Source organism: Musa acuminata, chromosome BXJ1-7 (assembly GCF_036884655.1).
Source record: "Musa acuminata AAA Group cultivar baxijiao chromosome BXJ1-7, Cavendish_Baxijiao_AAA, whole genome shotgun sequence".
Lineage (NCBI taxonomy): Eukaryota > Viridiplantae > Streptophyta > Magnoliopsida > Zingiberales > Musaceae > Musa > Musa acuminata.
Window position 1 is genome coordinate 36,457,530 of NC_088333.1, and position 17,579 is coordinate 36,475,108.

At 37.7% G+C, this 17,579-nt stretch overlaps 1 protein-coding gene across 1 annotated transcript; it reads left to right on the forward strand.

The window, feature by feature from the left end:
• Positions 1 to 5,679: 5,679 nt before the first annotated feature.
• On the forward strand, positions 5,680 to 7,362 carry LOC135680007 (premnaspirodiene oxygenase-like). The gene is made up of 2 exons (XM_065193987.1): positions 5,680 to 6,619; positions 6,718 to 7,362. The coding sequence occupies exons 1-2, from the start codon at positions 5,717 to 5,719 to the stop codon at positions 7,339 to 7,341; spliced, it is 1,527 nt and encodes a 508-aa protein (XP_065050059.1). The 5' UTR covers positions 5,680 to 5,716; the 3' UTR covers positions 7,342 to 7,362.
• Positions 7,363 to 17,579: the final 10,217 nt, after the last annotated feature.

A 17,579-nucleotide genomic window follows, 5' to 3' on the forward strand; every position in this document is an offset into this window, starting at 1 on the left:
TGGTACCGCTTGAGCTCGGTCTTCGACGCTTTGTCAAGCAGTCATACCACCTAGACTGGGTGGTGGTACCGCCTAGACTGGGTGGTGGTACCATCCAGTGTTAGTCTACAGGTGGTGGTACCACCCAATAATGACGGTGGTACCGCTAGTACCTCGGAAATCCGAGATGAGACACTGTTTGGCTCTATTTTTAAAGCCATTGGGGCCTATAAATACCCCACTCCTTTCTGCATTATTAAAGTGTTGAATCATGAATTTTTATGATGAAACTAATTGATAAAGTTATAATCTAATGTGTGTTTTGATTGATGCAGGACTAGCTTCAATCATGGAGAGACAATTTGATTAAAGCAGGAAGAATCAAGTTGGGTCGGAATGTAATATGTCATAAGATTAGATGTCGGACTAAAGGAAGGTCGACATGTCGATAGGAGGCTTCGTGCCATGAGTTCGGGCATTGGGCTAGAAGGATCGGATATTGCACCAAAGAAATCAAGTGTTACGAGGTCAACATGCTGATTAGGCAATACGTCACAAGATAGGATGATGTGCCGAAAGTTCGAACGAAGCGTCAGATGAACCAATGACATGCTGGACAACTTAATATTCTTACTTGTAATAATTTATCTAGATCGAAGTAATCTAAAGGTCTAATTGAGTTAGTTTTAGGTATAACCATGCCAACTTGATTAGAGGCTAATTGGGCTTGAATAAGAGCTATTTTCGGCCAAGAGAAAGGCTCATTAAGTGTCTTGTAGCAAAGTCTAGCGATGGTACCACTAGACTAGTTGTAGTATCGCCCAGACACAATCTTCAAGATTGTGTCAAACGATGGTACCGCCCAGATACAGTCTCCCAAACTATGTCAAGTGGTAGTATCGCCAGACTAAATAGTGGTACCGCCCAATATTAGTGTTGCAGGCAGTGGTACTGCCCATCACAGGCGATTATATGTCAGGATCTAGGAAACCTAGGATGAGACTTTTTTGACTTTATTTTTGAAGTCATTTGGGGTCTATAAATACCTTAGCTATTCCTGCATGGAGTAGTAAGAATTAAATAGAAAGGGGAAAGATTTCTAAGGTGTGAAAATGTTATAAAAGTGCTAAGTGTCCTCCTCCCTTTCTAATATTGTGAGCATTCAAGAAAGATGTCAGGCTTGTAAAGGTTGTCTCCTAAACCCATAAAAAGGAGAAAGAGTTGTAAGAGGGTAGTTAGTCTTCGTTCATTAAAGAAAGACCATTAGTGGATGCCGGTAGCCTCGACGGAAGAGGAATCGAGAGAAAACGTAGGTCATGACGACTGAACCACTATAAATTAGTTTATAATTTTTTTTATGCTTTTTATTTATAATTGCTAACTAATTTACTTGCTTACTTATTTACTACACTTACAAATGCTTTCAAGTTTAAACATATTTCTGATATTGGTTTTCATCGAACTAGTTTTTCAAATTGATGTTTTTACGTCCCCACCCCCCACCACCCCTCCCCCCCACTCTACTCTTAGTGTCATATTAATCCTAATAGAAAGAGCACTAAAGTGTGAACAAAAGTCTTGACGTTTTGGGGTGTGAAAGTGTTGTAAAAAGTGCCAAGTGTCCTCCTCTTCCTTCTTTAGTTTTGTTATCAATCTAAGAGAGGTGTGAGGTTTGAAAAATATTGTCTCCTAAACCTGTATAAAGGAGAAAGAGTTATAAGAGGGTGGTTGGTCTTCACCCATTGAAGGAAGACCATTAGTGGATGATGATGACCTTAACGGAGAAGGAATTGGGAGTGGACATAGGTTACGACGACCGAACCACTATGTGCACTTTCTTGTTGCTCTTCATTACTGTTGTTTTCTTCCTTAATTGCACTCTTATTCTAAGTCAAGCATACATTCAACATCCTTTTTGATATGTTTCTATCAAGCTGAAAGTGATCCTAATAAAATAGTTATCATTAGGTAGTATAAATATGACTATGGTTCATGAAACAAAGATATGTGCACATAGAAATATTTTATGAGTGTTTTTTAATCATACCTTTTGTTTAATATTATTTTATTTTTTATTAAAAAATTTCTCTTTTAATTATATCATAATATTCTGTTTTTATTATTTTCTTGCTCCCCCATCCTCACATGTCCTCTTCTTTTAAATACAACATGTCTTGAAACTCTTATAATATGTTTATTCTTATTTTCAATACCGAATGATATTTTTGTTTGAAAACAAAAGAGTGCCGATAGATGAGAGAAATTGATTGTATACAATTAAAGCACAAGATGCTGTAATAATGGAAGGATTAGCAATTCTTAAAGTCCTAAATATGCTTCTGCTAACATCGTCATCGTCACCGACGTAAACAGCAATATATACACTCCCTGATTCCTAGATGGCATTGTCTTTTACATTGCTATCCTTTGTGCGAAGCTGAAGGTTGTTAAGTTCAGCTTCATCCCTAACAATCACCATCTTGCATTTGTTTGGGGAGAACTCACGAGGTACTCTTCCTTTTGGAACGCTGTTGCAACAGCCCTGCCTAGCAGCTGTAACTCACTTTCTTAGGTGCTAATGCGTCTCATGTGAGGCTGCAGTTCCAGATGACTTCCCGTATTGAAGTCGTGGAGCTGATCATCCACCACAGAGAAGGGAATAAGCACAGCCACATGTTCGCCGGAAGGCTTGAAACACGAGGACAGACTCATCGGCCGACTGATTGAAAAGCTATCCATGAAATAGATTGTGGCACGAGACCGTCCCATCATGGATGTGGGGTTCGGAACATTCCATAAGCAGTCTTTAATATTTGGAGGTCCCATCATAGATATGAATTCCAATAATTTTCTTCTAATATATATTAAGAAAATCCTCCAACATGTTGTTTTTGCCTATTCATTTAAGCATAATTGGATAGATTTTGGAAAGAAGTTTTTTTTTTTTTAACTTTTGTCAAAAAGAATCTTTTATTTCTAGAATTTTTTAATAATATATATATGTTTAATATCTGGAATACTCTTAGGTTGATAGTCACCTACCAACAGATCGGTCAGAGCTATTGACTGTGCTGCAATCAAAGCACACAATACTGTAATAGCGGAAGGAATAGCAACTTGAAACCCTAAATTTTTTACAGCGCAGGAGGGCTTAAGCAAGATATGGATTCTGCAGTCTTTAATAATGCTACTCTTTCTATGAGGCTGAAGGTTGTCGAGTTCATCTTCATCCCCCGCACAACTTAACACTTCTGCTCACAATCATCTTTATTTTGGGAAGGCTGATGCGACAGCCTTGCCTAGCAGCCGCAACACTCTTTCTTAAGTGCTAATGCATTCCTTTTTTCGAAAAACAAAAACAAAACTGTAGCTGTAGCTGACATTAAGTCCAAATATACGTCCCATTTGAGGCTGCAGTTACAGGTCCCCCACCGTAATGAACTCCCGGAGCTGATCATCGACTACCAAGAGGAGATAAGCACAGCCACGTGTTCGCCGAAAGGCGTCAAACACGAAAACAGACTCTTTAACAAAGACCTGACGTCCAAAACAACTCGTCGTCGGTTGATGGAAACATGTATTTATTTGAATTTGAGTCAAGTAAAATCCAACATGTTTTGAGTGCAAATTTCCTATATTAAGTAAAATCCAAATCTGATCTTCAAGTTAAATTCCAACATGTTTTCTTTTATTTAAATATGTTAAATATAATTTAAGCTTATTTAAATTTGAGTCTAAGATTTATGTCAGGAAAATGATCCCACATTGGTGAGAGTTTTTTTTTTATTATTTAAGTCTAACTAATTATTATTTGAATATTCAAATTAGATTTGAGTGCATATTTTTTTATTAAAATTCAATTTATCCCGTTGCTAAATCACAATCGAGTTATATAATTTGATAGACTTATTTCTCTATAGGAAGTTAAATCATTATTAATAGACCAATAGGAGGAACACAACAATAAACTTGCTCAACCCGATCCCCTCCCACGTATCCATCACAGTTTCATGGAGATTGATGGGGCTACTATCATTCATGGACCACCACGAGGAATATGGCCTGAGACTCCCAACGAAAGAACTTGACCCTATAGACATTTTTCATTATAGGAAATTGACAAACGATTGATGGATGACAAGGAGGAGCATAGCCTCCACAAAGTGAACATGCTGTTGCCATGGGAGTATACTTTGATTTGTGAATGACTTGAAGGTGGTGGAATGATTTAGTTCCCTCAAAAAATCTCAATTTTGCTCGAGATAGAACGGTGGAATGCTACTTCTGGATCCTGGGAGTTTTCTTTGAACTTTACTATTCTCGTGCACGAGTGATAATGACCAAGGTGATTGCTTTGTAATACAGAATATTAGATGCCATTGTACATCCTTTCTTTTTGTAGTAAAGAAAACCAAATCTCTATATATGAGATTTAAATTCAATGAGATGTGTGGTATATAAAATTTTAAACAATAAAACTGAGTTAAGTCACTCAAGCCAAATAAAACTAATAAATCAATTTATCAAAATGAGATGGGCAATGCCAAATTGGCTAAACTATGAATTACTAATTGAAGATATGTGTGCACAATAAAATGAATATAAGAAAGTGAGTGGATCATGTATATTATAGGAAGAAGTATATTCATTTTGAGGAGAAAGATTTACCACCTTAGAAATGATCAATAAGTTAAACAATATGTTAGAAGTTAAACTTATGAGATTCTATAGGCACAATCATAATGGTGAAAAATATTCTTTATGGAATTCACTCTATAACTATCAAAACAAAATAATAAAAAGATAAAACCTTTATTAAGTTTTTGTTAGTGATATAACATGCGAGCTGGGTCCAATCCGTGAATGAGGCAAAATAATTACAGAATGAATGCAAATAAATAAATATATATATATATATATACATATATATATACATATACATATATATATATATACATATACATATATATATATACATATATATATATATACATATATATATGTATATATATATATATATACATATATATATATATATATACATATATATATATACATATATATATATATATATATCTAATAGATTTTTTTTTTCCTTTCTTTATTTGTTCGAAAAAGAAAGAACTAAGAATTCTAGGCGTCCAAGGTAGATAAGCATGATTTGCAAGATGATAATGAAACTTACTTATTGATCATGTTCTAACCATGTATGATTAATTCCTAATTTTTAGATAGAGGAAAAACGAAAAAAATATTAAACCTAGTAATTTAGAATATCTAAAATTATGTATATCTTGGATCTATCTCATCTCTCCTGTTAGAGTTGTTTTTTAAATAAATTCACTGTCCCTCTAAAGGGAGGTCAATCTATACTTTAACTTCAGCTACATCTCTTATTAGAGTTATTTTTTAAATAAATTTACTATCCGTCTAAAGAGAGGTTAATCTATACTTTTACTTCAGCTATCACAAGAACTCCTATCTTGTTTAAAACTCTTCAACTCTGAGAAAATAAAAATAATAATAATAAAACCTTATCCATTTGGTTCCCAACCCTTATCAACATGTAGTGGAGAGATAAACTACAGGTGGATTAACTGACCTTGCTGTCTTATTCAGCACTTGCACGTGCCGCACGTGGAGGGTTACCTGCCACACGTAAGCGTACATCTATATATTAGAGCTTCGGGCGAAGGCCAACGTACGAGCGAATAGCCAAGATATTTGCGTCATTTCCATGGAGCATCTTCTCTTGGCTTCCGTCCCCATTGTGGTAGCCACCATGCTCTTCTTGATCATCTTCATCAAGAAAGTATTCAGCAAGTCCGAAGCCCAATACCCGCGACCTCCCCCTGGCCCGTGGAGGCTGCCCATCATCGGATGCATGCACCACTTGGCCGGCCAAATCCCCTTCCGCGCATTCCGCCACCTCTCTCTCACCTACGGGCCTCTCATGCTTGTCAGAATTGGCCAGGTAGACTTCGCGGTGGCCTCCTCCCGGGAAGCCGCCCAAGAGATATTGAAGAACCAAGACCCCAACTTCGCCGCGCGGCCGGAGCTCGTCGTAGGAGATATCGTCTTCTACGGTTGCTCCGACGTTATCTTCTCCCCCTATGGCTCCTACTGGAAGCAACTGCGCTACATCTGCTTCATGGAGCTGCTCCGAACCAAGCGCATCCGGTCTTCCGCCTCCATCAGGGAGGAAGAGACCCTTTACTTGATCCGAGACATCTCCACGGCAACACAACCGATCAACCTGAGAGAGAATCTCCTCAGAATGTCTAACGCAGCCATATCCAGGGCGGCGATTGGCTCACGAAGCAAGCACCAGGAGACGTTCATCTTGGTCGCCAGGGAGGTCGTCGACGTGCTTGGAGGGTTCTATGCCGCCGACATGTTTCCGTCGCTGAAGATCCTCCACGTCCTGTCAGGTGCCAAGTTCAAATTGCACAGGATACGCCGGAGGCTTGACAAGATCTTAGATGACATAGTTAAGGAGCATGAGGTTAAGGCCAAGATGAACAAAGGTCGGGAAGTAGCCGAAGTGGAGGAGGACATAGTCGATGCGCTACTAAGGCTTAAAGACGAATCCGAACTAGAAGTTCCGATGACCATGGACGGAATAAAGGCTGTGATCCTTGTGAGTGCTACTTCCTGTGATAGTCGTTAGTGTCCACAATGTACATGAAACCAGTGTTCCGTTATCTAACTCTTTCGATTCCATAATTCTATCTATAGGACATGTTACTCGGAGGGACCGAGAACTCATCTGCAGTGATCGAATGGGCCATGTCGGAGCTGATAAGGAACCCCAAGATAATGGAGAAAGCACAGAAGGAGGTGATGGAAGAGCTGAAGGGAAAGAACAGGATACAAGAGACCGACATCGTGGAGCTGAACTACCTCAAGTCGATCGTTAAGGAGACACTAAGGCTTCACCCACCTGTCAGCCTGATACCAAGAATGTGTAGGAAGACGTGTGAGGTGCTCGGCTACGAGATAGAAGCCGGCACTCGAGTCTTGGTCAATGCATGGGCGATCAACAGAGATACACAGTACTGGGAAGAGGCCGAGAGCTTCATGCCGGAGAGGTTCGAAAGCAAATCCGTTGATTTCAAAGGAGGTAACCTCGAGTACTTGCCGTTCGGTGCTGGAAGACGGATATGCCCTGGAACGGAGTTTGGTCTCGCCACCGTACACCTATCCTTGGCGCAGCTCCTCCTCTACTTCGACTGGAAACTGCCGGATGGCAGGAAACCAGAGGAGTTGGACATGAGCGAGACCTACGGAGTTACTGTAACAAGGAAAACTGAGCTGAAGCTGTTAGCAACTCGTCGAATTCCTATCCCTTATTCTGTTTAAGTATTACAGTGTGTTTAATGGATGTTGCATGTGAACCAAACGGGACATGTATCCCAGTACCGTATCTTCAAAATTATGCATGTATGTATGTGTGTGCTTATATGCGGATATGTGAAACTTATTACACTTTTTGTGAAGAATACTTTTTCTCTGTAAGTAACTTTTTTGTTTTCTCTCACTACTTGATCGAGACCTAATAAATGAATGTAAAAGCTTTTTCTATAAAAGGAAAGGAAAAAAAGAATCTTTAAATCATTCGTATTAGTAATAATCAAAATATCAAGATTATGTGATCGATCATCAAATTAGGCATAAGAAGAAAATTTTGATGGGATGAAAAGAAGAAACTTTTTATACGAACAAATACAAGTAAGGCGTAATACACAGTGAAATTAAATAAAAATTATAATCAAATAAGACATTAAGATTTACATGAAAAATCCCTCCAATATGAAAGATAAAAATCACGGAACAAACTAGAGAAAATCTATTATAAAAATAATGAATATACAAATATCAGAATCTCTTGTCTAAAATTCAAGCAACAATCACAAGAGAATAACTGGGATACAAGAATTATGTCATTGTGTATAACATTCAAAATCTCCTCAAGTGATCACAATAAGAATTCACTGTAAATCTGATCGAACCTGTGATGAGAACATTGTATGGATGATTAAGGACAGTCTCTGCGTTATCCTTATCTTCTTCTCTTGTTTTTCTATCTTTTTCTTCTCTTTTTCTAAATCACATTGTTGTAGTTTTTCGACCCTTTTCGTAGTGACTATTAACTCCCTTTTAGATCTAGGTTTAGGCTAAAAGAGAAAAAAAGTTAAGACTAAAATAGACTGTGAGTTATTAAAGCCCACTATGAGCTGAACCAATAGACTATAAACTCAACAAAATTGACATCGATAAAATGTCATAATGTTCTTCATAAAATATATGCAAAATTTTACGATCAGTGAGATAAGTCAATAAGTGTGGGTTTTCATTACAAAAATATATACTGATGCTTGGTTTTTCGGAGCACCTATAGAGTTGGTTTCTATCATGTTTTGAAATTTTAAGGTACGCTAACGAGGTTCTTCATTATTGTACAAGGTTTTAGATAGAGTCAGATCATCAACTATATTTCTTCTTGAATTGCAGATTGATTTGATAGCAATTATTTCATTGTAGCCACTATTCTCCTGCTCGATGCTATTATAAACCTGTGAGCATACAGCAGATCTGATAAGGTGTTAGTTTGGCAAGTCCTATAGTCCCACATCGGGAAAACTAGGCTTGTTATGTCCTATTGGAACTATAAATAAAGGCCTGGGCTTTGAAGTCAGATGCACCACAAGTGGCACCACAAGAAAAACCTAAGTGTTTACTTTGGGTTTAAGTCCATACTCAGTTCAATAGTTTGGGCTTATAGTTGAGGTTTTTCTTGTTTAGTATTTTCGGGTGTTTTATGGCCTAGGAACATCTTCCTAAGGCATTTGTAATTGTCCCTCTTTTGCAGTAGTAATTTGCTCCTCTTTCGTCCGTGGATGTAGGTCAAAGTCAATTGACTAAACCACGTATATCTGGTGTTCTTGTCTCGCTTTTATTCTTTCCGTTTTATTGTCTTGTTGGGTTACCAAAATTACCTTGTGGTAAATTTCCTGGGGCTAGCTCTAACAAACTGGTATCAGAGCCTGGTTTTGGGATCTTTTGGCAACGATGACAATAACAAAGATTGTTGTCGAGAAATTCGACAGAAATGTCAACTTCGGCTTGTGGCAACTCAAGATGGATATGTCAAAAGAAGAGCTTGCGGGTATGGATAAGAAGGCCCGATCAAGCATCATTCTAAATCTCTCTGACGAGGTTTTACAGGAGGTAGCTATAGAGACTACGGCTAAGAGCATGTTGGACAAGCTTAAAGCCTTGTACATGAAGAGGATAGTGGAGAATCGTCTCTACTTGAAACAGAGTCTGTATATGCTTTGGATGATTGAAGGTACATCTATACTCTCGCATCTTGATAAGTTTGATTCGGTTATGGATTTGGAGAATATAGATGCAAAAATTGATGATGAGGATAAGACTTTGTTACTCTTGTGTTATCTTCCCCAATCTTTTAAGCATTTCCGTGATACTTTGATTTATGGAAAAGAAACAGTTTTGTATCAAGAAATTAAATCTGCACTAAAATCTAAGGAGCAGATTGACAGGAATATCACTGGGGAAAGTAGAGAGAATTAGGCTGAGGGTCTGGTTGTTAGGGGGAGAATGGATAAAAGAGAATTTGACAGTAGTAGATCTAAATCTAGATCTAAATCCAGACATAAAAATTTGGAATGCAGATATTGTCATAAAATGGGGAACATTAAATCTGATTGCTTTAAATTGAAAAATAAATTAAAGCAAAAGGAAAATTTTGTTGAAAAAACTACTGAATCTGTTGAAGTTAGTGTAGCAACTGATGAGATTGTTGGAAATTTTTTTTCTGCTATTGATGATAGGACGAGGTCTAAAAATGAATGGATTTTAGATTCAAGTTGTTCTTATCACATGTGTCCCAATAGGGATTTGTTTTCCACATATGAATCTTGTAATGATGGAATTGTTTTGATGAGCAATAATGCCGCATGTGATGTTGTTGGTAGAGGTACAATCCGAATTAAAATGCATGATGGTATTGTGAGGATGCTCACTAATGTTAGACATGTTCCTGATTTAAAAAAGAATCTCATCTCTTTAGGCACCTTAGAGGCCCTTGGGTGTAAATACACAGCTGAAGGTGGAGTTATGAAAGTTTCTAGAAGTGCCCTTATTGTTATGAAAGCTTGTAAGTCTGGTAGCTTGTATATTCTGCAAGGAACTACTGTCACAGGTTCGGTTGCAGTTTCGTCATCATCATTGTTTGATTCTGACATCACCAAATTATGGCATATGCGTTTGGGTCATATGAGCGAAAAAGGTTTGAGCATATTGAGCAAAAGGGGCCTACTTTGCGGACAGAGTACTGGGCCACTGGACTTTTGTGAACACTACATTTTTGGAAAGCAGAAAAGAGTTAGCTTCACTTCTCCGGCAGTTCACAAAACAAAAGGTACTCTTGACTATATTCATTCAGACCTTTGGGGTCCAGCTCATGTTCAATCTAAGGGTGGTGCCAGGTATATGTTGACTTTCATTGATGATTATTCCAGGAAAGTTTGAGTTTATTTTCTGAAGCATAAAAATGATGTTTTTCTAACATTTAAACAATGGAAGGCTTTGATTGAGAAGCAAACAGGTAAACAGATTAAGCGACTTCGAACAGATAATGACATGAAATTTTGTAAAGGTGATTTTGAAGAATTCCACAAAAATGAAGGAATCGTTCGGCATCGTACTGTTAGGATAACGCCTCAGCAAAATGGTGTGGCCGAACGTATAAACAGAACACTCTTGAAGAGAGCGAGGTGTATGATCTCAAATGCATGGTTGACAAAGGACTTTTGGGCAGAGGCGATTAATATGGCCTGTTACGTTGTCAACCGCGCTCCTTCTGCAGCACTTAACTTTAAAACTCCGGAGGAAGTTTGGTCAGGTACTCCTGCTGATTATTCTGATTTAAAAATTTTTGGGTGTCTAGCATACATGCATGTAAATGAAGGAAAATTAGAGCCTCGAGCTAAAAAATGTATTTTCCTTGGGTATGCTTCTGGGGTGAAAGGATACTGATTATGGTGTTTTGATCCCAAATCCCCAAAATTTATAATCAGTAGAGATGTTACTTTTGATGAATTATCTATGTTATCTTCCAAAGAGGATTCTATTAGTTGTACAAATGATAGTGCGCAGAAGTAGGTGGAGCTTGAGATTGGTAGTTCAAATTCTTTTAAGTTGAACTCTTCTACTCAAAGAATGCCAGTATGTGGTCCCAAGTCTACTAACGCAGATGATCCAGAGGAAGAGCAATATTCCATAGCCAAGGATAGACCACGGAGAGAAATTCGACTACCACAAAGATATGCAAATTTGGTTGCATATGTTTTGTCTGTTGCAGAAGAGACAAGTGAAGTTGATGAGCCTACTTCCTACTCAGATGTAGTTTCTTATGATAATTTCGCTAAGTGGTTGATTGCAATGAATGAAGAAATTGAGTCTCTCCATCGGAATAGAACTTGGGATCTTGTGAAGCCGCCTTCGGGTAAGAAAATTGTTGGATGCAAACGGGATACCATTGCTGAAGGGAAAATCCTTGTTCAGAAAATTCATACGAAGGACAATCCAACTGATATGCTTACGAAGCCTCTTCCAGTTTACAAGTTCAAGCAGTGCTTGGACTTGGTTGGTGTTAATTGTTGGTGATTGCCCGTTGGGGCTTTTATGAAGAAGGTGGAGCAAGTTTTGTTGGGACATGCCAAGGTAGAGATTTATTAATTTGGCAAGTCCCATAGTCCCACATCGGGAAAACCAGGCTTGTTATCTCCTATTGGAACTATAAATAAGGGCCTGAGCTTTGAAGTCAGATGCACCACAAGTGGCACCATAAGAAAAACCTAAGTGTTTACTTTGGGTTTAAAGCATTTTTTGTGTCACTCAATTGCATTATCAAAGTTTTGCTGAACTCCTTAAATGATTTTATATTAAGAAATCTAGTACAAATAATAAAACTCCCATTCGTAAGTTTCCACATCGGTAGATTCTCAAATTCCTTTTATCTACACCTTAGAATTCAGTTTGTATATCATTAATCCTCTTTTTTCATGAAATTTACAGTTGGAACAAACTAGGGAACATGTTGCCTCCACAGTCCAATGCTACATGAAAGAATATGGAACAAACGAGCATGTGGCATGTAAGAAGCTCCAAGTTCTAGTTGATGACGCATGGAAGGATATAAACAAAGAGTGCCTCAATCAAACTGCATTTCCCGTTGCTTTACTTCAAAGGATTGTTAATTTTTCACGAATGATTGAAATTATATATAAGTACATAGATGGTTACACCAACTCTGTGAAGACAAAGGAATATATCTCTTTGTTACTTGTACATCCTGTTCCACTTTGATTGTATGACGATGCTTGCTTCTTCTATGAATCCTTTATTCTGAAATATATGTAAGCCTTTGTAAATGAACATGGATTGTACTATGCTTGCTTCTTCTACGAATCCTTTATTCTGAAATATATGTAAGCCTTTGTAAATGAACGTGTATTGTACTATGCTTGCTTCATCTATGAATCCTTTATTCTGAAATATATGTAAGTCTTTGTAAATGAATGTGTATTGTACTATGCTTGCTTCTTTTATGAATCTATGTAAGCCTTTGTAAATGAATGTGTATTGTACTAGCCCTGGGAAGCTCAAGCCAGTATTATCTATGGAAAACAGAAATCTTTGCTTAACAGTAGTTCAAAGCAATTTGCAAGTTGCTGGTATGTGTTACAAAATTATATTAGCTATTTGCAATTTTCACTCTTTTCAGTCTTGACAACTTAAGAAAGGCTCTTGAAGCTGCTATGCTAAATAGAGTGTAGGGATGGTGAGGTTGGGTTTTGTAGATGCCTACATCAGATATCAAGATACTTCTTAGTTAAGATTGGGATGATTACAATTCGGAAACATATATACTCAAGCTACATTTTGGATAAGTTAGTGATATCATATGTTGGACACTATGAGAAGATTTGGCCATGTCATTAGCGAGAACAAATGCTACTATCTCTTGAAAATCTTGTAAACAGAACAAGCAATGGGGTCGAAAACAAGATAATTCATAGCCCTCCATATTCACCAAAGACTAATATCATTTAGAACCCACAAGGTTTGACCATCAGAATTGGGACACTGCACCCCCCTCTGTAGAAGATTTAAAGAGTTGCCATAATTTAATAGGAAAGACGCACAGAAAGAAGTGATTAATGGTTTCTGCTTTAGATTGACAAAAGGGACAAGTAGTAGCATTACTGCACACTCTTAGTTGAGACGATCAATGAGAGGTGGCGGTGCAAAAGTTTCCAACAAAAAAATTTAACCTGAGTCAGCACGGGAAGCTTCCACAAACAATAAAACTAGTCCATGTTAGGATCAATCATTCCAACTGAGAAGCAAGAAAATGATAGGCAGACTTAGCAGAACAAACCCTCTTATTATCTAGCTACTAAAACTAAAAATGATCATGTGATATATGGATTAACAATGAGATTAGAACCACCAAAGATCTATCACTAGCATGTATATTGCTGAAAGCATGCTTGAATGGACTACGAGAATCTAAAATATAGTTATCTTTGAAAACATCAACAATAGAAATATCACCAAAAAATTTAGTGAACTCTCCTCTTAAACTTTCAAGAGCGAGAAGAAACAAACCCGATTCTAGCTTTGCCATAATAATTTTGAATATTCCAAGGAAAAATCACGGCATATTTAGTTCTAACTATTTTATCTCATATACTATCAATGATGGAAAGATATTGGTCTATGTTGAGCTTGAAGTGTATATTTCATAAGAAAAGTTATCAGTCCCAAGACGTAGCATATCTAGAAAGAATATCCCTATACTAATCCCTTGAAAGAATGTGCATACCCTTGGAAGAACCACAATCAACCCAGAAAGTATCTAGGATTGCTAATAATATTATTCAAAATATCATTATCCATCCAAGAGTTGCTTAAGCTGCATCTTGTGGTCATGCTATGTGATAGGGGTAATATTTGTTCCAATATATACTCATGTGACAGCCCAGCCCGGGTTAAACTCGTTATAAAATGTCAAATGGTTTGAGTGTCTGAGGAATCAGGTTGAGAAGTCCATCCAACCTCAACCTTCGTGCAGATTGATCATGGAACATGCATCCGAGTCCACATTAGGGTTTGAGGAGCGTCCAATTCTCTTCGTCAACCAACTTAGACCTTTGAAGTGCCCACAGTTACTGCCACAGGCGACCATGGCATCACAATTCGGATTTGTTGCCAATGAGTCACTCAAACCAAATATGGAACAATTGATGTGGCAGATAAGAAACATGAATAACGGAGAGCGACACAAGAGGCAATAAAACACAAAAAGACCTGAATCCTTACGTCTCTTCATATCTTATGTCGATGGCGCCCATGCATGGAAACCAATTGGCATTTGTAATGGTTATGTCTCTTCATATCTTTTGTCGGTGGCCAAATTGACACATTTGTAATCCTTGCGTCGCTTCCCTATCACCACGAAGTTACTATTTATTTTAGTTAGAACAGATACAGCCGACTTCAATTTTGATAGTATGAACTGTGAGTAGAGATATATGATGATAATATCTTTTCTCTTTCGCGTCGTGTGAAATTTGGTTTAGTAGGTAATCTCCACAAAGTAGATGAGAGTCGTGGCTCATATTTGTCTTCCTCCTCGACAGACGAAGATTTTATGTCCTCATAAATTCCAACACAAGGCAGCAGGCTCTCCGCCACCTCGCATGTTTAATTAGTCTTCACATAAAATAAGAATGGAGAGTCTTAGTCTGCAATCACTTGTTCCAGATGATGAGCTGATGGTTCGCAAGTCTGTAAGCTATCGTCCGAACGTTTGGGGCGGACTACTTTATCCAACATGGCCAGTCCATCACTCCAACATCGGTATGTAACCCGGCCATCCTATCTGCCAAAGATGTTTCCAGTTTTCAGCAAGAAGGTCACCTGGAAAGAGGGGTGTTGAAAATTTAGCTCCAGCTAAATAGTACTCATGCTTAAACTGGTCCTTCATCGACAGAGTTGGGGTTTCCTGCGGTTTCAGTACCATGAAAAATCTCCCTTTTCTCGTCTATTGAAGGAGGAGTGTGATACAAGGATAAAAGAGAGAGCTGCGGAACTGATGGAGCAGATAAGAAGCATGTCCAAGGATCCTACTGACATCTTGCAAACTATGAATTTGGTCGATTCAATCCAGCTTCTTGGATTGGATTATCGCTTCGAGAAGGAAATAAGTGAAGCGTTAAACCATATCCATGATGCCCATATTGACGACCATGGTCTTTGTGACACTGCTCTCCGATTTCGACGGCTGAGACAACAAGGATATATATTATGTCTCCCCTGGTAACATGTTCATTCCCTTGCGACACTGCTCTCTAGCTTTCACAATGATTGCTACATTTCACCCCATTGGGAGAAAACCCTCATTCCCAAAAATATCAATGCCACCATGATCATAGATCATGGATTAGCAATTCTTGAAGCCCTAAATTTTACAGACCAGGAGGGCTTAAGCAAGATATGGATATGCTCTGATTCAGCTGTCTTCAATAATGCTATCCTTCGGATGAGGCTGAAGGTTGTTGAGTTCAGCTTCATCCCCCACACAACTCAACACTTCTGCTCACAATCATCTTTTCTTGGAAGGCTGATGCGACAGCCTTGCCTAGCAGCTGTAACTCTCTTTTTTTAAGTGCTAATTCATGTCCTCTTTCAGAAAAAAAACAAAACTGTAGCTGTAGCAATTCGACTGCTGAGACAACAAGGGTATCATGTGACCCCTGGTAATATGCTCTCACGTTTCCTTGGAGTAGATGTGTTTGTATGTTTTCTCTATAATTTTGTGTTCGCCTCGTGTTTAATTCAGGCATAGAAAAATTATGTTTGCAGAAGTAATTCGATTTGTATTTTAGATACGATGGAGGATTTTTGTTTTTAAAAAACAACTTAATCAGACCATCAAAAAACAAGTCACTGAACAATCAATCCGATGGCTTCTAACAATATTAGCTGATCAATTTGCTACATAATGTCTTCTCTGTACATGAGTGACCTCACACTCTCAAACGTTTTGATCTCCTACACATATTTTTCAACTATATTAAAAAGATGTACTTTGTTATATATATATATATATATATATATATATGTATGTATACATCGTCTATAATTGTTACTGCCTTACTAGTATAGTAATTGTTTTCCCTTTTCATGACCCTGCAATCAGATAATACACATTTGTCACTGAAAGTTCCTATTGAAACCATCTTTGGCGTATATCATGATTTATATTTGACCTATATTTGGCATATTATAGAGATGAAATTACTATGTTCGATTTCAAGAGAATCAATGTCATTTTTTGTGAAATTGTTACAATAACGTAAATAAAATAAAACCACTTCAAGTATTTTCTCAAAACTTTATGAATCAACAGATGTTTTTAACAAGTTCAAAGATGAGGAAGGAAATTTAGTGTCCACCTTGAAGGATGATCCAAAGGGACTTTTAAGCTTATACAATGCGGCTTATCTACGGATACATGAGGAGACCATACTCGATGAAGCTATTTCCTTTACAAGGGACCAGATTGCGTCCATGTTAAGTGATCTCACACCACCGTTAGCAACGCAAGTGAGACTGTTCCTGGAGAGTCCTCTCTGTAGAAGAATGAAAAGGGTCTTGGCACGAAATTTCATCTCCATCTACCAAGACTGTGCGACACGAAATGATGCCTTACTAGAGCTGGCAAAGCTTGACTTCAATCTACTGCAATGTCTTCATCGCGACGAGATTAAGAGCATCTCCATGTAATTTCTTTCCTACAGTTAGATTGATTGAGAGTTCAGGTTGAGGAGTAAACTTGAATACGTAGAACACTGTCATTGTAGAAATGTTTGATTGTTTCCGTCTTTTTTTATCGATGTTTGGATTGACAATAACATTGTGGTTTGTGGATTGCATTGAAGATGGTGGAATGATTTATTCCTCTCCAAAAATCTAAGTTTTGCACGAGATCGAGTGGTGGAATGTTATTATTGGATGCTTACGGTGTACTTTGAACCTCACTATTCTCGTGCACGAGTGATTACCACCAAGGTGATGGCCATGACTTCCATCTTGGATGATATCTATGATCTCTATAGCACATTGGAGGAGAGTCAACTGCTCACTGAAGCAATTCAAAGGTTTGGAAATCTTTTGTTTTTGGATAGCGTTTTTTTGTTTTATTATTGTCGAGAATGAGATATCTTATCTCAATTGATTAGAACAGCAGGTGCCATGACAAATATGCCATAATAGTTTGATTCTTTGTGGATAAAGCAAAACTAAGCTAATTGTGGGATGCCAAGGATGTTCATCAGCTACCAGAGTATATGAAGGGCTATTTTCTGAAGCTAATCCATACCTTTGAAGAATTCAAAAATTTACTAGCACCCAGTGAGAAGTATCATTTATTTTATCTTAAGGAAGCAGTAATTTTTTTTTATTTTAATCGATTTCAATTTAGATTAGTGTAATGAATTAAT